The sequence below is a fragment of the Vipera berus genome (assembly GCF_964194415.1).
Source record: "Vipera berus genome assembly, chromosome: 3".
Taxonomy (NCBI): Eukaryota; Metazoa; Chordata; class Lepidosauria; order Squamata; family Viperidae; genus Vipera; species Vipera berus.
This window is the reverse complement of record NC_138204.1, coordinates 188,284-212,823: the sequence shown is the minus strand read 5'-3', so window position 1 is coordinate 212,823 and position 24,540 is coordinate 188,284. Positions and strand designations below refer to the sequence as shown.

At 60.1% G+C, this 24,540-nt stretch overlaps 5 protein-coding genes across 9 annotated transcripts in view; 2 read left to right on the top strand and 3 right to left on the bottom strand.

Moving 5' to 3' along the window:
- Nucleotides 1-10: 10 nt before the first annotated feature.
- Nucleotides 11-2,058, top strand: SNRPB (small nuclear ribonucleoprotein polypeptides B and B1). The gene is made up of 7 exons (XM_081323114.1): nt 11-128; nt 214-365; nt 465-576; nt 959-1,111; nt 1,264-1,402; nt 1,588-1,713; nt 1,884-2,058. Exons 1-7 carry the CDS (start codon nt 126-128, stop codon nt 1,919-1,921), a joined length of 723 nt encoding a protein of 240 aa, XP_081179240.1. The 5' UTR covers nt 11-125; the 3' UTR covers nt 1,922-2,058.
- A 2,029-nt stretch (nt 2,059-4,087) lies between these two features.
- DDX27 (DEAD-box helicase 27) lies at nt 4,088-10,928 on the bottom strand. Of its 3 annotated transcripts, none has more exons than XM_081323109.1 (21): nt 10,675-10,925; nt 10,470-10,595; nt 10,330-10,389; nt 10,027-10,180; nt 9,536-9,585; nt 9,076-9,165; nt 8,353-8,458; nt 8,093-8,266; nt 7,846-7,996; nt 7,599-7,698; nt 7,243-7,384; nt 7,007-7,160; nt 6,833-6,914; nt 6,558-6,735; nt 6,360-6,466; nt 5,855-5,960; nt 5,689-5,783; nt 5,458-5,587; nt 5,233-5,323; nt 4,811-4,885; nt 4,088-4,444 (listed from the first exon to the last, which is right to left on the bottom strand). In XM_081323109.1, the coding sequence occupies exons 1-21, from the start codon at nt 10,738-10,740 to the stop codon at nt 4,429-4,431; spliced, it is 2,253 nt and encodes a 750-aa protein (XP_081179235.1). In that variant the 5' UTR covers nt 10,741-10,925; the 3' UTR covers nt 4,088-4,428. The 3 variants fall into 3 exon arrangements, 2 of the variants coding, with proteins under 2 accessions (XP_081179235.1, XP_081179236.1); XM_081323110.1 differs by having other exon boundaries at nt 10,470-10,592; nt 10,675-10,890; XR_014025852.1 differs by lacking the exons at nt 4,088-4,444; nt 4,811-4,885; nt 5,233-5,323; nt 5,458-5,587 and having other exon boundaries at nt 5,855-6,263; nt 10,675-10,928.
- Nucleotides 10,929-11,421: 493 nt separating this feature from the next.
- Nucleotides 11,422-15,877, top strand: CCNDBP1 (cyclin D1 binding protein 1). Of its 3 annotated transcripts, XM_081323111.1 has the most exons (10): nt 11,422-11,697; nt 11,793-11,863; nt 12,486-12,567; nt 12,770-12,866; nt 13,043-13,116; nt 13,244-13,320; nt 14,440-14,693; nt 14,891-14,951; nt 15,383-15,429; nt 15,574-15,805. In XM_081323111.1, exons 1-10 carry the CDS (start codon nt 11,577-11,579, stop codon nt 15,743-15,745), a joined length of 1,056 nt encoding a protein of 351 aa, XP_081179237.1. In that variant the 5' UTR covers nt 11,422-11,576; the 3' UTR covers nt 15,746-15,805. The 3 variants fall into 3 exon arrangements, with proteins under 3 accessions (XP_081179237.1, XP_081179238.1, XP_081179239.1); XM_081323112.1 differs by lacking the exon at nt 11,422-11,697 and having other exon boundaries at nt 11,705-11,863; nt 14,891-14,955; nt 15,574-15,866; XM_081323113.1 differs by lacking the exons at nt 11,422-11,697; nt 11,793-11,863 and adding an exon at nt 11,970-12,242 and having other exon boundaries at nt 14,891-14,955; nt 15,574-15,877.
- A 719-nt stretch (nt 15,878-16,596) lies between these two features.
- LOC308666486 (protein-glutamine gamma-glutamyltransferase 5-like) lies at nt 16,597-17,773 on the bottom strand. The gene is made up of 2 exons (XM_081325354.1): nt 17,551-17,773; nt 16,597-16,966 (listed from the first exon to the last, which is right to left on the bottom strand). Exons 1-2 carry the CDS (start codon nt 17,679-17,681, stop codon nt 16,792-16,794), a joined length of 306 nt encoding a protein of 101 aa, XP_081181480.1. The 5' UTR covers nt 17,682-17,773; the 3' UTR covers nt 16,597-16,791.
- Nucleotides 17,774-17,780: 7 nt separating this feature from the next.
- The window catches only part of LOC308665554 (uncharacterized protein), a gene marked incomplete at its 3' end in the record, with an annotated part of 29,067 nt that continues 22,307 nt past the window's right edge, over nt 17,781-24,540 (bottom strand). Inside the window, exons 23-34 of the mRNA XM_081323614.1 lie at nt 23,713-23,879; nt 23,441-23,620; nt 23,095-23,268; nt 21,472-21,708; nt 21,019-21,137; nt 20,739-20,867; nt 20,444-20,621; nt 19,817-19,955; nt 19,029-19,132; nt 18,702-18,941; nt 18,041-18,370; nt 17,781-17,965 (exon numbers count right to left, since the gene is read on the bottom strand). Coding sequence (XP_081179740.1) covers nt 17,781-17,965; nt 18,041-18,370; nt 18,702-18,941; nt 19,029-19,132; nt 19,817-19,955; nt 20,444-20,621; nt 20,739-20,867; nt 21,019-21,137; nt 21,472-21,708; nt 23,095-23,268; nt 23,441-23,620; nt 23,713-23,879 — 2,182 coding nt within the window. The remainder of the gene's footprint in view (nt 17,966-18,040; nt 18,371-18,701; nt 18,942-19,028; nt 19,133-19,816; nt 19,956-20,443; nt 20,622-20,738; nt 20,868-21,018; nt 21,138-21,471; nt 21,709-23,094; nt 23,269-23,440; nt 23,621-23,712; nt 23,880-24,540) is intronic.

Genomic DNA, 24,540 nt, shown 5'->3' with positions numbered 1-24,540 from the left:
GGCGGAGCCGGAAGCGAGCTCTCTTTCCGTTTCCGCCGGAAGCGGGCGCGCGTCGGCGGTTCGCGAGGCGGCGGGAAGGGAAGGGAAGCGGCCGGCGCGAAGGAAGGAGCCGCCACGCCGCCACCATGGTGAGCCTGGGCTCGGCGGGGGGACCCGGGCCGGCGGAGCCGCCTCCCGCCCCGCGCTGACCGCGGACCCCTCTTCTCCCCGCAGACGGTGGGCAAGAGCAGCAAGATGCTGCAGCACATCGACTACCGCATGCGCTGCATCCTGCAGGACGGGCGCGTCTTCATCGGCACCTTCAAGGCCTTCGACAAGCACATGAACCTCATCCTCTGCGACTGCGACGAGTTCCGCAAGATCAAGTGAGGGGGAGGGGAGGGGGGAGGGGAGGGGGCGGGGAGGGCCAGGAGGGGCCCGGGCGCTAAGCGGCGCCTCTTCCCCCCCTCCTTCCTCCCTCGCAGGCCCAAGAACTCCAAGCAGCCCGAGCGGGAGGAGAAGCGCGTGCTGGGCCTGGTGCTGCTCCGTGGCGAGAACCTGGTCTCCATGACGGTGGAGGGGCCGCCCCCCAAGGACGTAAGCCGGGGCGGGCGGGGGGGGGACCGGAGCGGGTGGGAGTGTGTGGGGTGGAGCAGCGGCGGTGCTCGAGCTCCTCCCGGCACCCTGGGGAGGCTTCAGGCCTGGCTGCTGCTTCTGCTCACTGCTCCGGGCGCAGAGAGGGTGGGCCGCCATGAGACGCAGCGGACCGAATGGGCCCGCTTCGTTAGAGAGAAACCACAGAGGATTGTCAGGGAATGCAGAAAAACTCCCCCGAGAGGAATCGGTCCAGCAAAAGGAGTCTGTGAAGAGCGGCAGAGAAGCGCTGGTGAAATAACGCTGTGGGGAATTCGGCTCCCGAGCGCGGCGAATGAGGGACCCCAGGGTGCTGCTGTGTGGTGACGCTTCGGCTCTTTTCCAGACCGGGATTGCCCGTGTGCCGCTGGCTGGGGCAGCAGGAGGACCCGGTGTCGGCAGAGCTGCTGGAAGAGGAGTCCCAGCCGGGGCTCCCATGCCCCAAGCGCCTGCGGGTTTGGCCGGTCCTGTGCGTGGAGTTGGTGGACCATCCCAACAGGTAAGAGCAGAGCCACGTCCGGCTGGGTGGAGAATAGAGCGCGGCTTTGGTGCCAGGCGGCTTGCGGCTGATAAGCCCTTTTCACCTTTTCTCCTCGTGGACGTGGACAGAGATGAGTGGTGCGTCACGTTCAAACTGTTTTTTCTTTACAGGTAATGACGCCTCAGAGTCGAGGGACGGTTGCTGCTGCCGCCGCCGCTGCCACAGCTAGTATAGCAGGAGCCCCGACTCAATACGCACCAGGCCGTGGGGGCCCTCCCCCACCCATGGGAAGGGGCACTCCCCCTCCAGGTGAGTTTTGACTAAGCCACCCCCTCCTCGCTACCGGAGCTGACAGGACCTATGATGAACGGTAGTATCTGAGCATCGCTGTGAGGAGCTGTTGCCAAAGCAGGATTACTCTGAGGTCTCTGCTGGGCTAGCAGGCAGGAGGGAAGGGGCTGTCAGTTGCTGATGCTTCTGCTTTTCTGCTCTAGGAATGATGGGGCCTCCTCCTGGTATGAGACCACCCATGGGCCCTCCTATGGGGATGCCACCAGGGCGTGGCTCACCAATGGGGATGCCGCCGCCAGGAATGAGGCCGCCACCTCCTGGCATGAGGGGTAAGTACTTTTTTGGTGAAGAAAGTTGAATTCCGAGATAAACTGCCAAAGTGGTGGTGTTTGACTCAGTATGAAAGGCCATTGCGATAGCCGGGGTGAAAACAAATTGCTCAGTAGCGCTACAATGTTCTTACAACTGCAAGTAATTGGCACTTATGGCTTGTTTTCAGGTCCCCCTCCTCCTGGCATGCGCCCGCCTAGGCCTTGACACCCATGCTGAACCCAGTGGGACTCACGGGGGCCGATCTTGTTGATCACAAGATGGCGGGAGTAGAATTAGCTGCGTATGTACGTGCTCTGTTTTTTGATGTCATGTTGCCCATTTCTAATAAAATGTGACGTTTCTTCCTGTGGTGTCACTGTTAGGCATGTATTTGGGGAAAGAACACATGGACAGGGTTTTGGGAGTGAATGTTTCTGGGTGCCTTGGCCTCCTGAGGCCCATCCCTTTGCTTGATAGCAGCTGCTTGCCAAGCAGCAACCAAGGGCACACGTGCCAAGGTAGCGAAGGCCTTGCTTCCGTGGTACTTGTTTGAAGTAACGTAGGGCCTCCTGCTTGAGCAGGGGTTTGGATTAGATCAGCAGCCCCCAACCTTTTGGGCACCAGGGACCGGTTCTATGGAGAAAGGTCTTTCCAGCGACCAGAGGGTGTGGTTTCACCTACTGCCTGCATCGTGTGGGTGGGGCTTTGCTTGTTTGCGTGGCCCGATTGCTGGCATGCCGCAGCCCCAGTGCTGGTCCATGGACTGGGGGTTGGGTACCCCTGGACTAGATGATCTCCAAGGTCCTGTTCTGTTAAAAATGTTAGGAGACAAGGTCTGTGCCTACATCATTTGTTGGCAAATACAGGCATGTTCACATTAAAGTGAAAACAAATCAATGCTGTTTGTCTCATGATTCGATCATCCGTCATATATTAATAGCTTGGCTCTGCTGGTTCAGGACTTTTGGAATTGGAAGTCATCGCTGGAGAGCAGGCACACATTCCACTAACACCATCAAGGCCTTAAATTGACTCACTAACAAACTGTATGTGATAATTATGTCACATTTTCCATCTGAGAGAAAGGAGAGGTTTACAAGAAGTCGGTCTGGGGTGAACAATTGCCAGTCACAGTGCTCTGTGTTCCTGGATTTTCCTGCAGACGTTTCATGACCCAGCTAGCCATCATCCTCAGTGCACATGAAATGTCTGCAAGAAAACCAAGCCCAGAGAGCTCCAAGTAGACTTTTCATGTTATGGAAGCTCAGCAGTTTCTACTAACCACACACAAAATCTGTTGGGGACTTTCCTTCCGCAGTTCTTTGTATGGGTGTAACCCCTGGCACAGCTAGACTTTCATCTGAGTAACTGTAGATGTTACTTTGGCGCTTACAGTAAGGTAATGAACAAAAGCCTTGGCTGAAGCTCCAATTCTTAATGTTTATGTTGGGACAGCTGAGATTTCTTCATAGCTGAGGCTTTAGATGCTGTTACAGGAAATATAATCCAAGCACAGCGCACTAGCTCTGATACTTCCTGTACCAACAATGGCCAATGCACAATTTTTCTCCAGGTGTTCCACTGCACACTCCACACTGGCTAGAGCTCACTGCAGAGGGACACATTCTGCATAAACCCTGGGAAATTAAATTGGGCCAAACAACCCCCTCCACTGATCAAATTCCTCAAAAGCCTATATTGCTTTAAAAGCCACAACGGCAGTATTAATAAGCAACTTACATCAGTCACTGAACATTCCACAATTAAGTGTGGATTTATCCTTCCAGTTGTTAACGTTAATACTTTGGAATGCTACCGTATTTGAAAAGTTCACAATTCCAAATGCTGAAGTAGCCAAGAAGAATCCGCTTGCAATACAATCAGGTAAAGTGTCCTGTGCATTTCACCCCAAACTTTGGCAAGTCAGTAAAGGTTCCTGCCTCACCATAACAGGTGGTTTGTCTGCTTGTGTCATGTAGGCGGGTGGGCATACACCTGCTTCTGAAGCTGGGCAGAAGGTCACACTCCTAGACAATACAGAGGAGACTATTGCTGTGCTGGGGGGGGGGAAGTGAGGAGAGACCCCCTGGTCTTCAGGCAGGCAAATAAACAGACCTCTGCCTAAAGCGACGGCTGTAGTGAGGAAAGCAGCTCCGTCCCAGCCACAGCCCTTGGATCTTACCGGCTGTTCCATTAAGCTGGGAAGAACCTCCTTGGAGGTCCCCCACTTTGCTGGGAGCTGCAGACCCCAGTGGGGCAGAGTAATCCAAGGAGAAGGGTACGGCTCCAGTGCCAGGATAAGGGGGTTGCCCTTGCCCTTAAAGCATTTCTATCTTCCCCCTGCTGATTTTAGCAGAATACCTCATTGTTACTAAGAACCGTTTTGGTGACTTCTTGGAATTTTCATAGCCTCCTTTAATAGCTGTTAGATCACACAAAACCCTCGGGCTCCATAGCAAGGCAGCAACATAGGTGAGTCCACAACACAGTTGTTTATTTGGTCTCAAGGTCTTCCTAGGAAGTTTCAGAGAAGCGAGAAAACGGACCACGAGGGAGGCCCTACCGACATCCCTCCCAAGGTCCGGTTCTTCAGCCAAGTCCCAAAGCAGCCAGCTGTCTTTTTCTGGGCACTGCTCGGCGGCTCCTGCCGCCACGAGAGCTGATCTGAAGGGGTCTTGAATTCCACGAGGGCTGCCAGGTGGAGGCCTCTGCCACCCAGCTCCCAGGTGCGCTCACTTCCGCCTGTACCTGTATGAAGAACAAGCGAGCAACAATCTCAGAACCAGAAAAGGGTCCAGGAAGGATGTCTACGGAGAGCCTCAGTCATCCAGGTCAGGGTTGCCCCAAAGGGGTTCCTTTTCCAGGAGGCAACCGGACTTTCCTGTTTTTCTCTGGAGACGTTTCGCTTCTCATCCCAGAAGCTTCTTCAGCTCTGACTGGACTCTGATGGTGGGGAATGACCTCCCTCCACCATCCAATCAGAGCTGAAGAAGCTTCTGGGATGAGAAGCGAAACGTCTCCAGAGAAAAAAAAAAGAGAGTCCAGTTTTCTCTTGAAAAAGCAGCACTTTTGGGGACAATCCAGGAAGGAAGACTAGGTGTACTGGAGCCTTACCTGGACTTGGTCTTGAATTTTCCTCCTCTCCTTCTCCCTTGAAGGCCCAGACGCTGGCGGTCTTCAAAGGAAGGCCTGGGGAGGGAAGGAGCGTGGCCCTCAGTGGAGCCTCAAAGGGACAAAGAGGCCTTTCCCTCTCATCCGCCCAGGGGCTTGGGGGGCTGGGCAGATGAGAAGATGCTTTCAAGTTCAGCTTCACTCCTGGTGACCCTCTGGGCACAATTCTCTCGCTCACAGCGCAGGAACCACGGCGGCTGCCTTCTGGGACTTTGTTTGCACTTCCCCTCCCTGGACCTCTCCCACCCAGGCTGGGCTTCTGGGCCCAGACAACAGAGGTGAAGCACCATCGGTGCTCTAGAGAGCGCCCCCAAACTGCCCACCAAAGGGGGGGGGTGTTGCAAGGGCGGAACAGCAATACTCGCCCCGCTCGATACTGCTTCAGGGCTTTCTTGTTCGTGTTGGTGAGCTCCACGTCAAAGGCCGAAGTTTTCTTCTTGCGCTGCTTCTTGGGCCCTTTCAGAGAGAGGAGAGCCGAGAGGGCAGGTTGTAAGCCAGTCACGGAGGAAAGCCCCCCTCTCCCCCAGAGGCCCCCCGCCCCGCCTCCAGAACCACTGGCCTCGGAAGACGGGAAAGAGAGGCCCTCTCACCAGCCTCCGTTTCTGCCAGCGGCGTTTCCTCCGGCATGGCCCGGGCTCGCTTGGGCCGGCGGCTCCTCTTGGCTAGCCGCTCGGCGTACATCTGGGCCTTCAAGATCTCAAACTGGGAGCGTTCCTCAGGCTGCAACAAGAGAGACGCTCGCAAGGCTGACTGGGGAGGGGCCGGGGGCCCAAGCCAGTCCTAACCCCCCCCCGTCCTCCACCAGGCAGGCAGCTGCTCACCGTGGGCTGAGCCTTCTTCTGGGAATCCCTCACAAACTTGGTTCTCTTCTTCTTGCCTCGAAGCGCCAGGTCAAACTCCTGAAGGGCCTTGGCAACTGGGAGGGAAGCGGGGAGGTCAGGCCCAGGCCTGGACGGATCCAAGCCCTTCCCCAGAGCCCAGCCTTACGCTTCTCGTTCTTCCTCTCCTCCTGGCTCTGGAACCAGCTGCGGGGAGCGCCCCCAGCTGCTGCTTGCTGGGAACCCGCTTCCAACCTCCGCTTGGCACTGTTGATCTGGAAGGAGAGCAGATGTGGTCAGAGCCCAAACGCAGCCGTGGCAGACGGGTCTTCCCCAGGCCAGCCAGTGGAGCTGTGGGACCAGATTCGTTGGTCCTGGGCGGGGGGGGGGGGGAGAAGAAGGGGAGGATGTTACTCAGCCCGCAGTGAAGCAGCAGCTGAGACAGCCCCTCCCGCCACGCTAGATCCTGCAGGTGTTGAAATGCAACGCCAAATTCGTTCTCTGCCTGGACCTGGGCCACCAAGGTGTGGTTTTCTCCACTCTTTGAGAGCGAAATGAGTTTCTCCCAAATCAGCCCCCTGGAAACAGAGTAGCAGTTTCCCACCTCCACCCCTTCTCCACTCCCTCGGTGGGCAGAGAACTCAGCCCAGGAGACCCCCTCCCGCCTGGCGCACCTGGGCCTCTGAGCACTGCAGCTCCCGCTCTTCCCGCTCCAGGCGCAGCACAGCGTACACATCTGGCTCCAGCTTCTCAATTTTGTCCCGGAACCGCAGAATCACATCTGGGGGCAGAGAAAGACCGCTGTCGCCACCGAATCCCTCACAGCAAGGCGAGGGCCTAACCCGCCCCCTAAGCCTCCCCACAGCCGTTACCTTGGGGGAGAATCCTGGCCTTCACGGGGGCCTTGGCGGCCTTGACGATCTCCTTCAGCATCTTGCGCTCTTCCTCGCCCACTAAGGACACAGAGCGGCCCACGCGCCCCGCCCGAGCCGTGCGCCCCACCCGGTGGACGTAGTGCTTGGTGGTGTTGGGCATGGTGAAGTTGATCACCTGCAAGTAGAGAGGAGGCAGCAAAGATCACCGGCCCCTGAGAAAAAGAGGCTGGTGGCTGGGAGGAGGGGGCAGGGCCGAGTGGGAGGGACCTTACTGTCTTGACGCCTTCAATGTCAAGGCCTCGGGCAGCCACATCGGTGGCCACCAGGACGTCGATCTGCTCGTCCTTGAATTGCCTGCCGAGGAAGGAGCCCCTGAAAAGGCCGGCCTGGCCCCGACCTGACCCTCCCCAGCCGCCCTCTCTCTCCCGCCCCGCCCCCCCGCCTACCGGAGAGCCTCCAAGCGCTGGGCCTGGGAAAGGTTGCCGTGCAGCTCCCCAACACGCAGGCCCATCAGGCCCAGGAGGATGTGCAGGCGGTGAGCCTGCTTCTTGGTCTGGGTGAAGAGCATCACGTGGTCGGGGAACGTCCGGGTCAGCAGGGCTGGAGAGCAGAGGGAGACCCATCATGGCCGGCTCCCCCCTTGCCTGAACCCGCCACCGGACGCTGGTCCACCAGCTCCCACCTGCCACAATGGCCTCCCTGTCCCCCTCGCGGCTGGGCCGGATGCGGACAAACTCCTGGCGCAGAAAGGGGGCCACCTCCGTGTTGCTGTTCACAAAGATCCGGACTGGGTTTTTCAAAGAAACCGAAGCCAAGTCCTTGACCTGCCAAAGGGAAAGGGGAAGTTCCTCAGCCCGGCCCCACAGAGCCCTTCCAAGAAGCAGCACCCCCAGAGGCTCTCCTCCAGAGGTGACCGGAACAAGGCCTCCTCTGCTGCTCCAGAGCAGCCCTGCCAGGCGAGGCTTCTCGTCCTCCCACTGGACAGCCACCCCACTTCTCCTCCTGCCTGCCCTCCTCCACGCCAGGCGCCTGCGGTACCTCGTCTGTCATGGTGGCAGAAAAGAGCATGGTCTGGCGATGTCGAGCACACATCCGAATGATCTCCTTCATCTGCTCCTCAAAATATTCATCCAACATCCTAACGTGCAAGGAGGGGGCAAGAGCCAATGGCTGGGCCAGCCCTCTCCCTGACCCACCGTACAAAGCTCAGACCATGGGGCTTAGAGGGCCCGAGGAGAGCCAGATCCGCATCTCGGCCCTGGGGGAATTAAAACCATCCTCTCACCGGTCGGCTTCGTCCAGAATGAGGACCTCAATGCTGCCCAGGTGGAAGGAAGGACAATTGTGCAGATGGTCAATGAGGCGGCCAGGAGTGGCGATGAGAATGTCAGGGCCAGAGCGCAGGGCTGCCTCCTGGGTCTTGAGGTCCAAGCCGCCTGCAACAACACAAACAATGTGCAGCCCAACAATCCCCAAACAACAAGCAGATCAAGCGAACCGGCCGTGGAAACGCCCAACGCCGGCTCACTCACCCACTGCCAGGCACGCCGTGATGCTGCTGAACTGAGCCAGCTGCTTTGTAACGGAATGCACCTGGATGCCCAGCTCCCGGGTTGGCACCAGCACTAACACCCGGCTGACGGGGGCCTGCCGAGGCTTGTAGATCAGGCGCTCCAGGACAGGAAGGATGAAGGCCGCAGTCTTTCCTGGAAGGCAGGCAAAGAAGGTAAGATCCACAGGCGGCAGAAGTCATTCCAAGCCCATTTCCCACCTCCAGCCAGGCGCAACACACCTGTTCCTGTGGCCGCACACGCACACAGGTCCTTCCCCAACAGTCCTACAGGGATGCAGGCCTTCTGGATTGGGGTGGGCTGCTTGAAGCCCAGGGCAGTTATGGCCTGGCAACAGAGACAGCATTACGAAGGTCAGTGTGCAAACGTCTGAAGCCGTTCCAGTAGAAATCGAGTTACGTCGCTAGGAAGAGCCTTTACTAAAGTGTTCTTGTTCTTAAGCAGGGCCATCGTACTTAACATTTACCTCTTTTAGTTATTCGATATTTCCCATTTTTATAGGAAAAATGCCAAAGAGGAAGTTGTTTAAAAATTAACCGTTTACCCTGCTCTTTTCTTTCTGCAAGGTGCACCTGAGACTACTACTGTCCAACTCTTTCCTAAAAACTATCAGGCTCTTTGTCCTATGGAAGCCACAAAACTCCACTGAAAGGTTTTCACTTGGAACTCGTTCCTAGAACGTCACTTCGTCCCCAAAGCCTTTTGAGCGTGGAAAGGCCTTGGGAAGGGCCCAGACTGCACTTTCTTCCAAGCAGCCATTTGGAACCTGAGAAATCTGCCACTCCTTGGATTGTCTGCTATTTGTGCTGCTTTTCTATGCTTCCAGCGGACTCTTTTGCAGTAAGCACTGTATCCCAGCACTGGATCTTCAGACACCTCAGATTTATTTGGGCTTTATCCGTACAGGACACCAGGCACCTCAAGCTCACATTTCAAAACGGTACCTTCAGCAACGGCCGGGAGAGGTTCATATCTTGGAAGGACAAACTATCGTCATACTGCGAAGCGTCTTCCTGAAAGAACTGTGTGGCTTCCTAAAAATTAGGCCAGAGAAAAACAACAGTGTGAACCCTCCAACCATATTACACAGAAGCAGACCTCTGCTAGCAGCCCTCCGTACAAAGCCAAGGTCTATTTTAACAATTCTTTGGAAACAAATCACAGTGGTCTGGCATATGCGCAACGCTAAAGCTATGAACAAATCACAATGATCAAGCGCATGCACAATAGCTCAAAACCAAGCCAATTTGTGATGAATTAGCAGTGTGTAAACTCATCCCATTCGTCCTCCACTTGCAATAAAAAAAAATGGCCGATGGCTCTCTACCTGAGAGGCTGCAGGGAGCAAAGGTTGGACTTAACAGACCCTCCAACTTGGTATGACTTCACCCCACTAACGCTCACCTCCTTTACACCATGTTTCTGTTTCCACCGCTCCTTCAGCTTCAGCGTATCTACAAAAAAAGCAATTGCTGTGTACTTATGTTACAAAATACAAGAGCAACGGAATTGAGACATTCACCGTATAATTAACTAATCTACGGTGCAATTTTATGAAACAGTACCAAGTACTAGCTGGTTGTCTCTGTACTCGTTCAATCCAAATTCAGTTCACGTTAGAGTTTATGCATTACGTGACACCGAAACAAATAATCTATTATGGCTTCCATATACCGTATAAGGAAAGAAGTTTTTACAATATCTCGAACCATAAATTTCCAAATTGTATTTCATCGTAACCTGGTCCTTTCTACCCCCTGAATATAGTTGATCTCTGGCCCTGATTAAGCTTATCAAAAGCAGAGGACGGACCTCCCGGCAACAAGGAACGCAAGCTGGTGCCCACCCTGGGAGCCTCTCCTGGGTGGGCCTCCCTCAAGGCCAGCGCTAATTACCAGCTTTGGTGAAGACGCTCTCGTCGGCCGAGGAAGGTTCCGACTGCAGCTCCTCTTCCTCTTCCTCCTCGCTGTCTCCCCCGGCCTTTGCCTCATTTTCCCGGGTGGCCCCTCCGCAATCTTTCCTTGCCGCTCCTTCTTTGGTCGCCTTCTCCTGCAGAAGGGCGACGTTCCTCCGGCTCAATCACCCGGGCCAAAGCCCCGCGCCCAGCGGGCCGCCGCCGCCTCCTCCTCCTATCCCCTAGGAAGGGAAGCGCCGCAAGGCAGGCCCCGTACGAGGCGGCGCTGCGAGCGGCTTCTGACCTGAGCTCGGCGCTGCCTCCGCACCGTCGCGATCTTCTCGTCCAGGCTGGTGGCGCAGCGCTGCGGGGGGGGAGGGGACCGAGAGGTGAGAGGGGCGCTGCGGCCGACCCCGCTCCCGCCCCGCCTCCCCCGGCGCCTACCTTGCGCTTCAGCTGCCCCAGCGCCTCCGCCCAGGCCCCGCCGCCCGGCCCCGCCGCCGCTTCCTTCTCGGAGAACGCGAAGCCCGCCGCGAAGTCTCCTCGGCCCGCCGCCGCCGCCGGCTCCTCCTGCGGGGAAGAGAGAGTCGGTTGGCGGCGCAAATCTCTCACCGCCGCCCGCCCGCCCGCCCCGTTGCCCGCCCCTCACCTCCGACTCCGAGTCCGTCCGCTCCGGCTCCGGCTCCTCCGGGCCCCGCTTGGCTCCGGCCTCCATCGTGGCTGCGGGGAAGCACGCGACTTCCGGTCCCCGACCCTTCGCTCCGGTCGGAAACGTGGGACGCTCCGAAAGGCCCCCCCCCGTTCAGGAGCGCCCCCAGCGGCAACGCCGGGAAGCGCTCCTGAACCTGGAGGGAAACACAGCTCCGCAAACGCCCCGGACCGCCACTCTCCTTGAGGGTCGCTGAAACGCGAGGGGCGGCCGAGACAAAACTCGAGAGGCTTTGCGAAGGAAAAGGGCAGGGAAGGGGCCCCGGTGGGCGGGGTGTCTCCTGCCTCCGCGCTTGCCGCCTTCCTCGTTCTCCCAGGCTGCAAATAGTTCGACCGGGGCCGCAGCGACGCAGCCCGTCGGCAGAATTTTCCCATGTTTTTGAGACTTGTCTATGACGTGAAACCCGACGGTTCGCTCCGGAAGGTCTCTACGGAGGGGGGCCCCGTTCGGCCCGCGAGGCTCCGAAGGGACCGAAGTTACTCAGTTTCCTCTTTCGGTGCTAAAGCGTCCCGGGAAGCGAGTCTCGGAGCTTTCGTCCTTTCCCTGGCCTGGAGGGGGGGGAGGGAAGCTGCGAAAACGGGCCCCTCCTGGCCTGGGTCGGGAGGCCAGACGCCCCCGGGAAGGCTGGGGGCGGCGGAGGAGTCGGGAAGCCCTTCCCGGGGACGCCCCTCCGCCCTCCCCGCCGGGGGAGGGGTGCCGCGGGGCTCCCCCCGCCAAAGAGCCCGAAGCCCCGCTCAGACGCGCCCGGCGGGAGAAGGCCGGAGGCGGCTGAGCTGGCCGGAAGCGCCCCCGCCCGGACCCTCCCGGGGGACGGACCTCCTTCCGCCCCGGAGTGGCCGGCCATGGAGGCGCTGCGGGAGGCGCTGCGGGAGGCGCTGGCGGGGCTGCCGGGCGGAGGCGGCGGCGGCGGCGGGGAGGCGGAGGCGGAGGCCTTCGACCGGGCTCGCTTCTGGGAGGCGCTGGGTGAGGCCGCGGGGGGGGGGGCGGCGGGGGGAGGGGCGGCCTCCGGTCCCCGGCCGGGCTTCCCTGACGCGGGCCTCGCTCTCCTCCCCTGGCAGCCGGAGCCTTCGGGGCCGCCTCGCGGGAAGCCACGCGGCTCAGCCTGGCCGCCGCCGCCCGAGACCCCCAGGTGGGTCGCCCTTTCCCCCCCCGAGGCAGGGAGGGGGGGCGCGCGTGTGCCGAAGCCTTAGCGGGGTCCCCCCCTCCGCCCGCGAGGTTGTGGCCGGCGGGCGGTGCGAGGCCTTCCCTCGCGCTGCGCCTGGGCTCTGGGCTCGCCTCGAGCGAGGCTGCCCCCCCCCCGGTCGACTCCCCGTTCTGAACTTGGCTCGCTCGTTCAGGTGGGAAAGTAGGAGGCGGAGTGGGGCCGCTCTAGGCCTTGGAGGGCCTGGATAGAGAGCCTCGGTGGAGCAGTGGGCTAATGCCTCCCTAAGTAACACCAGCTGCCTGCCATTAGTGCAGGTTCGCGTCCCACCAGGCTCAAGGTTGACTCAGCCTTCCATCCTTCCCAGGTAGGTAAAATGAGGACCCAGATTGTTGGGGGCAATTAAGCTGACTTTGTAATAATGCCGCTGGGGGGGAGGCGAAAGCCCTAATAAGCAGGCATATACATAGAATGAAGGCTACTGCTAAGCTTGTAAGCCGCCCTGAGCCTTCGGAGAAGGGCGGGATATAAATGGAATTAAAATAAAAAATAAATACACACAGCCTTGTTGGGGACGGCAGCTTAACCTTTGCGGTTGGTTCGTCCTCAGATGTGCGAGAGGCTGAGCGAAGAGCTGCGCGTTGCTGTCCTCGGAGCCGTCTCGGTGTATCACCGGCTCCCGCAGGGCCAAGGTGAGGCAGCAGCGGGGGGCCCCGTTACAGCAGCGCAAAGAGCCTTCGGGCCGCCGGCGCCGACCGTCAGCCCTCCATCCCTTCTCTCAAGCTGGGGAGAGGCCCGGAGCTCCTCAGTGACGGCTGGAGGGAGCTGCTGTGAGGAGTCTTGCTACTACGCTTTGCAAGTTAAGCGCTGCAGAACTCCCTTTGCCTCTCCCAGGGAAGACCCTGAACGATGCCGTCCGCTGTGCCACGATCCAGGTGGTGGAGGGGATGATTCAGCTCACAGAGGTTATCCTTCGGACCCCCCAGGAGAGGTGAGCCTTCTCCCACCGTGGCTGCCCCTCTGCTTTCCCTCCCCAGAAAACTGCCCAGGAGGCCGAGTTGATGGGCGAGGTCGGGGGTCCTCGGCTGAGCAAAACTCTCTTCTCCTGACCCCAGCCTTCCAGCTGCATGTTGGCTACAGGTCCCTGTCACACCATCTCTCTTGCAGTCTGTCCCAGGAGCAGCTGATCTCCACCGGAGGCGTCTGGGAGGCCTGCGACCGAGTTTCCTGCCTGCCGCATGGTGAGTGGCGAGAGAGAAGTCTGGGCCAGCAGCCAGCCCCTGCTCTGGCCAGAGAATGGGCGCAGGCTGAGCTGGGGCTCCGGCCACACCCTCCCCAGAGTGCTCACCCCGTGTTCTCGCTGATTAGACAACCTGGCAGCCGTCACGTTGGCCATCTCTTCCTGCCTGGAGCTCGTCAAGGACGCACTGGAGGAAATGGAGCAGGTGGGGAGACAGGGGAGCTGCTTCGGGCTGCCTGGGGCAAAGGCCCAGCCACTGCCAGAGCTTGGGAGTAAAGAGAGGCCTGGCAAGAGGGAGGGGGCAGCTATGGACGTGGGGAGCTTTGAGGCGTGCAGGTGCCCACCGTCTGTTCCAGACAACAGGCAGTGGGCGGGGCTGCTGGGCCTTTTAACTTGAAGACAGCGGGAAGCAGCCACGTAGGAGCAGTGCCTGTGTTTTATAAAAATTGCACTAGCTTTCCTGGACAGAAGTGGTGGGCAATGATGGCAGGGAGGGTCTGGGGGGGATCTAAGGGAGTCGAGGGGGGAGCATGATGGCTCTACAATAAAACGGGTTGCAGCTTTCTTTGCCAGCCGTTCTGTGAATGAACCCGTGGCATGTCTTTAAAGTCCCAGGTGCTATTTAGCCCAGAAAGCTTCAACTCCAATAAAGAGTAATCAGAACTTGGCTTTAATTTACCCTGAGATGCTCTTCTGCCCCCCCTTTGAGGTTTTGTCACTGGCCCGTCCTGTCAATTGGCAATTGCCTTCAAAACCCCAGGGACCACGGGCAGCTGACATGCTTATTACATGCGGTTATAAGCTGCTATTTGAACAAATTGGGCTGTATGTGGAATGGAATGTAAGCATTCTCTGGTCTGCCTAGTCCTTCCTACTGGCCAGACCCCGCAGCTGGGGAATCTGATCCTTGCTCTTGGAGTGGATCCTGTTTCCCCTCCTGTTGGGGGTGGTGTCACGGCTTTCCAGCAGAGAAGAATAGATCCCTGAGACCACCCACCCCACAGACCTTCCCACTTGCATCTCAGGGCCTGGCTGATTCCTCCGAGCCTTGGAATTCTGTCCCAGTCTTCGCCATTGTGACCCCTGTTGGTTTCTTCAGGATGTCCGGGGTGATGCTTCTGTACCCTTGCGATGCCGTACCGCATCGGAGGTGGCTGAGCCCCGAAGGTGCCCCCCTGGGTCCCCTCCCCCGGTTAGTGACTCTCCTGTAAGGGCTTCTCCCAGGAGCCTTGGTTCGTGTCTCCCCTCCCTCCTTCCCCCAGCTGCCCAGGTGCTGCCATTCCCTCACACTGAGGCACTTGTGATAGGTTTGTGTTTGCATTAGATGCAGGCTGAGGGAGGGGCTTCTCCCGGTGATCTGCTGGAGGATGAAATGCTGGGCTTCCCAGGAAACTGCACCTTTACTTGGACCGATGCCGAGCGGCAGCTGCTGGGACCCTGCAAGGGGCTGGTGAAGGCCACCAAGGCTGGGCTGAGGAAGTTACTGGGGGCCATGAGAACTCACGGTGGAGCAGACTCGGAGGAGCAGGTGGCTCAGCTGGACGCGCTGGCCGAGGCTGCAGCTGAGCTCAGCCCCAGGTGAGAGTCACCGAGGCCCTGCAGAGCGCAGGAGTGGGACCCACATGGTGAGGAGGGGGCTTCTGCCTCCAAGGAGTTCACTTGCTGCATCTGCTCCCAACAGTCACCCCTGCAAGACCCAACTTGCCCGAGACACACTGCATTGTGCCGGCTGTGTTTGTGCTGACCCCGTGCTGATTTTGTGTTCTGCATTTTAGTGTGGACGAATTGGTGCTCAGCCTCTGCCCGCCCGTGAACCAGCTCACTCTGCGGCTGAATGCAAGTTGGTCCAGGAGGGACTTGGGTGGTGTCACTCGGGAGCCCCTTCCTGGCTGACCAGACCTGTGGGAGGCCCAGCGCGATTCCTCACCCCTCGGCCCTCCCCACGGAGGGCGTCTCAGCTGGGAGGGTCGCTCCAGGCTGCTTTGGGGCCGTCTGCAAGGGAAATGGAGCGTGTCCCACAGTCCTGAGAGTCTGCCTTTGGGGAAGGACCCAGCGGAGGAGAGGCTGCTCAACTCCTTCCCTGGGCGGGGGGGGGGGAGCTCTCCTCCCCATGGGCCTGGCCAGCCAGGATTTGTCAGCAGGGATCCCTGGAGGCAGGCTGTTAATCACAACTGAAGCCCCCTGGGACCCTTGGCGAGGTGCACTTCCCCTGTGGGGGGGGCCTCACAGCCGCCAGGCTCCTTGCTCACGTGCTGATCCCTTTTCAGGCTGGGAAACTGGCTTCAGTGCTAATGAGGATGCTGGAGATCGCCAGGTAAGGGAACCGGTTCTGGACCTGCCCTTGGTCTCCAGGCAGCGTCTCTCTCTCTGTGGGTCATTTGCCTCGAGGCCAGGCTGGCAGGCGGCCGCCCTTTCTTGCCGGCAGGGGAGCCTGAGCTGCCTGCCGTCTCTCCCACAGGACGAGCCACGTCTGCCCTCCCTCCGAAGAGAGCTGGGTGCGGTTCCTGGCTGGAGCAGTGGACCACAACCTGGGCAAGATCAAGGACTACACCCAAGGCCTGCTGGGAGACCCTGGCCTGGTAGGGGAGGGTCTGTTCGTGGGAGACGCCCGGCCGAAGGAGCAGCCGTAGCGCTTTTGTTCCGACTGCGGGCAGTAAAGGACCCTTGGCCTTTGTGCAAGAAGATTGGAATGCTTGCAGTCTGGTTGTTTTTCTAACACAAGAACACACACTCACAGCTCCGGCTTCAGAGAGGCTGTGACATGGCACGAAAGCAGTAACCTAAGTGGCAAGGGAAGGGGTGGGCAGGGGCGCGTGCAGAGGACCAGGGGGCCTGGGTCTCCAGTTTTCCATCCCATCATTCCCTTCTTCCTAGCTGGCCGGGGGCAGCTACCAGGTGGGGTGGTAGGTTGTGGCTGTGGCCCACCAGAGGACACGGAGTGCCTCCCTGCTGGCCTTCTCCTTGTGGGGGGCAGCTCCTCAGGGAAGGCAGCACCCAGTGGCCAGGGGAGCTGGAGAGGGCAGTCCAGGGGCGGGTTTGGCCTTCTGCAGCCCTGCCAGGGGAGGGTCCATGGGGCATGGCTGCCTTTGCTCGGGGGGGGGGCAATCTCCACAGGAGCCCTCCTCTCAGTCTCTTGAGCTCCGCTGCAGGATCGGCGGGCATCTGCTTCGCCCAAAGAGGCGACTGGGGGCAGCTCTTGTCCAGGCTCTCCTTGCTTGGGATTTTATTTCTGTGGCTGTTTTGACATTGCGTTGTAACAGGAGCCTTTTGTGTATGAAATCTTGAGGTAAAACACAGCCCTTTGCCTTGCTCAAAGTACCTTCAGTGCTGTTCTGTTTCTCCCCCCCCCTCCCACTCCCCATCTCCTCTGACTTGGGGGAGGGCCCCCCTCTTGGGAGAGGATTGTTCTCTTCCCATCACCCACACATCGCCCCAAAGCTGAAGGTTCCCCTGAAGGCACTAAACGTCCAGAAGCTGGGGGCAGGGGGGGCTTCATTTGCAGCCGGTGCAGTGGTGAGGTCTCCCACAGCTTCACATGGACTCTGCCTGGGGGTCTTGGAGAAGCTGCTCCCGAGAAAAGACCCCATCAGTGCGACATTCGGTTTATTAAGCGCGTTGAAGGGTGGATGGGGGGCATCGAGGCTGCTCTTGTGATGCAGCCCCTCCGTGGCCACGGCTAAGGCAGCCAGCCTGTCCTCCAGCCGCCTTCGGCCACCTGCAGCTGCTTGTGTCCTTTCAGGGGGGGGAAGAGGCTGCTCCGGAGCGTGAGGTGCAGCTGCCGTGGCCCACTCCTGTAGGGGATCAGCTGGAGCGTGAGGCTGGCCTGCTGTCCGGCAGGCAGGAAGCCCAACCTGGAGGGGGCAAAGGCAGGGGCTCCGTGCTGGCCTCCATCCCTCCAGCAGAGGCCAGCTCCCCACCCTGCAGTTTCCCAGCCCAAGCCTCGGAAAGGCAGGCCTCCCCCACCAGAGCGTTTCCTCCCTCGCTCCGGGGCAGCCGCTGAGGGCCACTCTCGCCCTGTCTGGCTCTCTCCAGGGCCTTTGCAGGCACAAAACAGGCCCGGCCAGAATCCAGCAGCAGCCAGGGAGCCTCTGGCACCTTCCAGAGGGAGCGCCCCACCCGCTCTCTGGGCTACCCTCAGGCGACTGGGTGGCCTCGGCTGGGCGGCTGGCTGCTCTCTCCCTGCCAGCTCCCAGGGGGGCTCGGCAGGCAGCGCGGGGGGGGGTTCCGTGTCTCTGCCCAGCTCCCCCCTCATCTGCTGGGAGACAGCTAGCAAGTCCAGACATGGCTGCTCTTGCAGTGACGCAACATGCACATGGGATTGTGTGGTGCGGAAAGGGAAGAGCACCCCCGCCCGTGCAGCATTCCTTGGGAGAGTTGCCCCCCCATCCCAGGCAGAGCTGCAGCAGCCCCCCCACCCTAGCCCAGCCCCACTCACTGTATCTCGGCTCGGCCTCGCACCAGGCCGGCGCCCTCCACGGCCAGGAGGCCATCAGTGACGGCTTCGGCCAGGGGGTTGGCAAACTCCACCCGGAACTGGAAGGGCTGGTGCAGCACCACGGGGGACATCACCTGCACCGTGGGGGGGGGAAGCGAAGGGGGGGTTAGAAAGTCGGGAGCAGCATGGCCCCCCACAGAACTGCTGGGCAGCTCTGCAGGGGGGGGGGATCAACCTGTGGGGAGGCCACCTACATGGATCAGGATGGGGGGAGTGGCCACCGTGATGGTCTTTTCCGCCAGGGCCTTCTGCCAGGTGGTGTTCTCCTCCCCCATGGCCACCACCCGGATCTGCTTGTCCTCCTGGAGGTGCCGGCTGTACTGCCGGTAGGAGATGTGCCAGGGGATGCGCTTTTCTGTGGAAATAAGGTAGGTAGCCGGGGCGAGAGCAGGGCCGCCTCTGGGCCACCCGCAGCCGCCCCCCGCCTTACCTTCCTTGGGGCTGAAGGACAGGTACATGGTGTCTTGCCAGAAGGGCACCAGGGGGTGCCCGTTATGCAGCACCGACTGGGCGCTCAGGCTCAGCTTCAGCTCCTTGGGGGCAAACTCCAGGTTGCGGGCCAGGAGGGTGAGGTGGATGTCCTGGCCGATCTCCGGACTCTCCACCAGCTGAAGGTGGAGGTATGTCTGAGCTCCTGTGGGGGGGTCCCGGCGCGGGCCCTCGGGGAGAGCCGGAAGGCCGCTGGTGCTGCTTCTGATGGGGCCGAAGGGCTGGCTGCGCGTGAGGGCCTTCAGAAACACCTGGCGCTCGCCCAGGGAGCCTATGGAGGGAGAGGAGGCCGGGAGCAAGGGCTGCCCAGGGCAAAGGAGAGGAGGAGGAAGGGGGGGGTCCCAAGCAGGGACACCAAAAGGCCAGCAGGCTGACTGAGGGGCCGTAAGCAGCTGCCTCCAGCCCAACCTCATCCTAAACCCTTGATTGAGGGGGGGGTCTCCCTCCTGCTCTCTTCTGCCTGATTTTGTCCAGAAATTAATCGTGTGCTTTTATGTCAAGTTTTAAAGGCTCATCTAGCAGCATCTTGGTCCAGGTTCTGCCCCACTGCTTCAGTTTATGGGAGAGGGAGCGCTGTGTGAATCTCGAGGGGCCAGAGGTACCTTCCTGGTGCTTGTAGGTGTGGGTGATGTCTTCTCGCGCATCACTTCCCACGGCTTTGGTGCTGATGTAGTTCCCCACGGCGCTTGGATTCCACTGGAGTTTTTCCCTTCTCGGCCCGGAGAGCAGCCAAACCACCCGGTCTGCATTCACCATGGAGAACACAAAGGGGGTGTCGTAGCGCAGGTGGATATCACCGTTCCGGACAGCTTTGACAGGTGATGGGCCACAGCGGTACAACCCTGCCAAAGGGGAGAGAGAGGGTAGAGATGCACGCACACCAGCCTGACCAAGCCCGGCAGAGAACAGAGCGGAGGCATCCTGGTTACCATTGCTGGACTCCTGCGGTGTGGCATCCAAGACCTGCCAGCCGTCGTACCCAGGGGGCAGATCCCTGCGCACCATCCAGCACTCATTCCAGACATGGAAGTTCCTGCCACACAGGGAGGGAGGGAGGGAGGCAGTTGTCACAGGCAGCCGGCAGTCCTCTTGCAACCCCCAACCCTGCTGGGGGTAGGGAGAGATGAGGGAGGGAAAATTCTCAGCCAGCCATCCCAGCCAAGCTGGGCATTTGTGGGAGGGGGTCATGCTGGGCACCAGGGAAGGCCACGGCAGCCAGAATGGGCTCCGTGAACTCAGCCTCGGCACAAGCAGCTTCTTTGGAGGTCTCACGCAGGGTGGCTCTTGGGCAGCTCCTTTGGGGCTACCAGGAGAGAGCTCGGGAGCTGTGTCAGGCCAGAGGCCCTCTAGCCACCCTCCTTTTGCCATCAGGGCCCCTCCGTGGTTTCCAGGAAGCCCATGTGGAAGTGGGCTGGGCAGGCAGGGCCCTTCCGGTGCTGCAGGGAAGGCAAAGCCACCCCCATAGTTGTCTCCCCCTCGTTCTATGAATTTATCTACTCTCCACCCTGCAAGAAAAGGTCTCCTCTGAGCCTCCCGCCCTTCTGTTCCTGTGGAGGTCTCACCAGGTCCTTCTCGCAGGGGTAAAAGGGAGGGGGAGGACATCTCCAAGGCTGCCCTTTGCTGCTTTTCCCAAGCTCCTGGAGGGCAGCCCAGCTGCACAGAGGCCAGCCTGGCCCCGGGGCTGCGTCCAAAGCCATGGGGCGAAGGAGCCACCCACCAGATGCTGTCCTTGCTCTCCCGGGGTAGCAGCTGCCCAGTGTTGTCGTAGAAGACGTCAATAACCAGGTTGCCATCCTTCTCGTGACCCGAGTCAAAGTTCGTCACCACACGGGTTGGGATCCCGAGGCTGCGCATCACTGGGGAGAGAGGGATTTGGTGCACCATTCAGCTCAAAAGGCAAAGCTCCCTCTGCAAGAGGTTCTGCCCTCCCCCCAATGGCTCCCCACAACGTATTAGCCCTGGGGCATTTGCAACCATCGCCTATGGCTGCAGGGATTCCAAGGTTCCCGGAGGGTTGCGGAGGGGCCAGAGGTGCCCAAGTGAAGGGGTTCACACAGTCGGGCCAGCCTCAGCCTATCTTGCGTGAGGGATAGCTCTCTTAGCCCAAGAGAAGGTGGGAAGACTCTGGAAACTGACCCAGGTTAAGAGCTTCTGGGTGAGCACAGCCGGCCTGCGTCCCAGCAGCCAAGGCTCACAGTAGGGAGACAAGGGGAAGAGATTTGCTTCCTCCTCCTGGGATTTGTCCAACAAAATTGGTTAAGGGGCACCAAGGGAGATTGCCTCTGCCCCCCCACACCATCTGGTGGGGGAGGTGTGGCGTGCAAGCGACTGCCTCCAGCCCTACCTGTGCACATCACAGCTGCAAAGACCCAGCACTGCCCGTACTTGACCGGCTGCCCTCCCGAGCGGTCCCACTGCTTGAGGATGGGGGTGCTGCTGCTCCACTCGCTGGGGCGGGTGCCCCCAGAATAGTCCTCGCCCCAATTGCCCAGGAGGACCCCGGAGTCATCATTGCTGTTGACCTGGAGAGGAGGAACGAGGTGGCAGCTCGCAGCCCTGAGAGAGAAGGGGGACCCCCTTCTAAGTTAAGCACCCGGGTGCCCCAGTCGGTGGTGGGGTGCCCAGGGCACAACTCTTACCATGGCGCTCAACACCCGGCTGACGTAGACCGGGCTGCTGCGCAGGGCAGAGTCCTGCGCTGGGTGGTGCTGGAACTGCAGGTTGCTGTCCAGTAGCCTCAGGCAGATGCTGATCGTCTCTTCATCAAACTACAGGAGAGAATTGCAGCTGAGCAGGTCGGGACGGGGCAAGTGTCCAGTAGTTCAGCTGCCACTATTCTCAAAACGGGGGGGGGGAGGTGAGGAGGGCCTCCCACTGAACTGTGACGCAACGGCCCGGCGGGGGAAGGGCTCCTAGTACCTGGCCGAAGTTCCAGGCCACTGGGTGGATCCAGTTCCTGTTTCCATGGAAGATGACGCCGTGCTCGTTCATGACATATTCCTGCCTCTCGGCCTCGCTTTCCAGGTAGACGTCGTCTTCTGCACAGTGGAGGGAGAAGGGTTTTCTCTCCCGCTCCCCCAATTATTTTAGGTTCCCCGGAAGGACCAAATAAGCTTCTCCCTCCTTTTGGGGGGGACCCCCCCAGTCAAAAGCCTCTTAGTGTTTCTGCAGTCAAAGCTGTCTATGCAGCACATGGGGCCCATCTGGGAGAGAGCTCTGGGGTGCTCTTAGCCTTGAGATCTCCTGGTGGTCTTCCTTCCAAGGACCCATCGGGCCCAGGCCTGCTCAGTTCAGTCCAGGCGTTGGAGGGCGGCTGTGGCCTTGAAAGGCAGGGAGAGAGGGCCCCGGCAGTGGAGGAAGCAGTCCCAGTACCTGGACACCAGGCATTGAAGAGGAGGAGGATCTCGCCCAGCTCGTAGGAGGAAGACGCGCCCTGGCCGGAGTCAAAGTGGACGTTCAGCTGGTACTGCCCGATGGGGGCCTCTGCAGGAGCCGAGATGGCGACATCCGTGGACTGGGGGCCACTGGGCACTGCGCTTGCTCTCCAGGCCTCCCTGCTGTGCGGCTGGCTCAGACTCACCAGGAAGATGGCCCTCTCCGGCCCTGGCCCTGAGGGGGGGGGGGAGAAGGGGCCACCAGTGGAGTCCTCTTCTGTTTGCACTCTGGAGGAAGATGGGCATGGGAGCCCACTTGGGCTGGGCTCACAAAGCGCCTGGAGCCGTCTCTCTCGCTGCTCGTATGGGCCAAGCTTGCCATGCCATCTGAGGGCAGCCCCCCCATCAGGGGAAGTCCGGGGGGGGGGAGCCCAGGAACTGTTAAGCAAAGAGAGACTCAGATGCTCCTCTAAGCTCAGCCCGTTTCACGCTGGGGGAGGGACCTTTGTGCCCCAGAGGGCAGCCAGCCAGCCAGCCAGACCAGCCCGGCTGGATGGGCAGCATTCCGTTGACCGGCTCTGCCTAGTACCGATCAAGGGGGGCCTCTACCTGCACCCAAGGAGTAGCCAGTGGCCTCTGCCCTTCTTTCTTCCTCAGCCCTTGAATTGAGCACCCCCCTATTCCGAGTTGGCAGCACTGCCACTGCTGCGGTGTCAGGGTCAAAATTGGGAAATTCCTTCCTTGGTCCTAATCTGAGTTATTGCCATGGGATGGCTGACCCAAGATGACATGTCCCCCTCAGCCTCAGGAAAGTAGGGGCAACCTTACAGGCCCCAGGTAAAAATAAGAACCATGGCAACCGCCAGAGACACATGGTAGGTGGGGGCATTCTGGCCATTGCCCAGGAATGGTCACTACAGGGAGCGGGAAGAGCCCCCCCTCCTGCCCCAAATCACAGCCACCTGAGGAATTCCCCAATCCGCAGCTTGATGGGTTTGCCACATCCAATATAAATCAACACTGACGCTTGCCAAATTGGGGCTCAGCTAAGGGTGGGGTGGAGAGAGCCAGACAAAGAAACCATATTTGTACAAGAGGGTTTATTTGTACCACGAGAGAAGAAGCCCCGAAGAGGTTCTGATCGGGTAAGGAAACATCTGCCAGCAAAGCCCAGAGGCTGCCAGACTCCACCGCTCACCCTGAGCTAAGAGAAACACCTCGATTCTGGGAGACGCACTTGGGTGACAGGCGGCCCCAGTGTTGTCCGAGGGAGGACTGTTTGGGGCTGCTGTTGGCGCGTGAGTCCACCAAGCGTGAACCCCTTTTAGGCCTCTGTGACCTCCCGTCCCATCTCCCCCCAAGGGAGCCAGACCAGATCCCTCGGTGAGGTCTTCTGCCGGCAAGGCGCGGGTGGCTGATCCGGCCAGCCCTTCCTCAGAGTTTCTGCTCAAGCGATCCTCTGGTTGTCGCCTTCGGTGTGCAGAGCTGAGTCCTGGCCACGCTCAGTAGGTAGTCCCCGCTGCCTATTCCTGAGCAGGCTTCCTCACTCCCCCTCCACCGACACGGTCACACAGCTTCTGTGCAGCCTACTCAGCTTGGAGTCGGTCAGTTTCCCCTGGACCTGCTAGGCAGAGCCCGGCCACCAGTAGGAAGCCTTCGCTCCCTGCTCCTGGAAGAGACTCTGCCCGGGGGCTTGACGTGGGCGGAGGCACCACCCACCGGCTGCCACTCCCAACAGCCCCCACCACACACTTCTGGACCCAGACGGCCATCAGCGGAAGCAGCTTTTGTGCCACTTGGTCCATGGGGGGGTGGCTTAAAAGTGGGGAGATGGAGGGAGACCCGGTTCCCCAGGAGGAGGAGAAGCCCCTGCGGCAGGGTCTCGGTGGGGAAGCAGCAACTCTCTTGGACTGGAACACCGGCGTTGCGTCGGTGCCTGGCCTGGGGTTCCCCCCTCTCCCCGTTACCTGTCTCTGCAACCAGGTGCAGGGAATCAAACCCCGGCTCGTAGTTCCTGGAGTGGAAGTGGAGGGTGAGGGTGAAGGGCTGCCCCCTCCGCACGACCAGCTGCCCGCTGCTCATCTCGGCCGTATGGTGCCCATGGGTGTTCTCCGGGCCATGCCAGTCCACAAAGGCTAGCTGCAGCTCTGTGGGGGCAGAGTGGGGAGTGAGGGGCCCTGGGGCAGAGCTGGGCTCCCTTCCCCACCGCTGCCCCTCCGTCTGCCCCGAGCCTCCCTACCTCCAGCCATGCTGCTCCTGCTGCTGCCGGGCTCTTCTGGCGGATGCCTGCAGGCGGCATCTGGCAGGAGCCAAGGAGGCTCCAGGCGTGGCACTCTGGGCATGGCCCATTTACCTTCCTGCTCCGTCACCAACTTGCTGGCACAGCAGCTCCCACCCAAGAGCCGCCTGGGCGTGGGCGCAGTTCACACTTGCTGAAAAGGCACGTCAACACACTTTGTGTGGGATAGAGGAAGCCCAGGGACCTAAGGGGGGGGGCACAATTAAGAGTTGTGTGTGCCCTCCCTCCCTCCCTCCCTGTGGGCGAACCAGGCTGGTGAGGAGCCTCTGTGTCAGTCCAGGCTGTGGCTCCCTGTGGCCTTTGGGCCGTGGCCCCTAAAGTGGCCTCAGGAGCCTCGGGATGCTTCGGGCCCTTCCTCGCACTGGGGACACCTCAGCTTGGTTGGCCTTCCCCCCACCAGACAGCCTGATCTGGTGGATCCACAAGACCCCATCTCCCCCTCCTGCCACTGCTCACCTGGGGGCAGCCCCAACTACCCACCCACCCCAGTGAGCTGCTCCTTCTGGCCCCCCGAGTGGTCCTGCCATCTTGATGAAAGGACAGATCAAAACAAGTGCAAGGGATGAAGCGGGGGAGGACATCAGCGTTTGAAAAAAAAAATGGCCATTCTCCCACTCCAGTTGGAGTTGCTCCTGATGCCACTGGGCCCTTCCAACCACAAGCCCCTCAGTCCAGTCGCTGCTCCATCCTGCCTTCTCTAGCTCTCAACTCTGCCCCATCTGCCTGCCCCCTTATCACTCCCCTCCCCCCCAGAATGGGGTCTCCCGG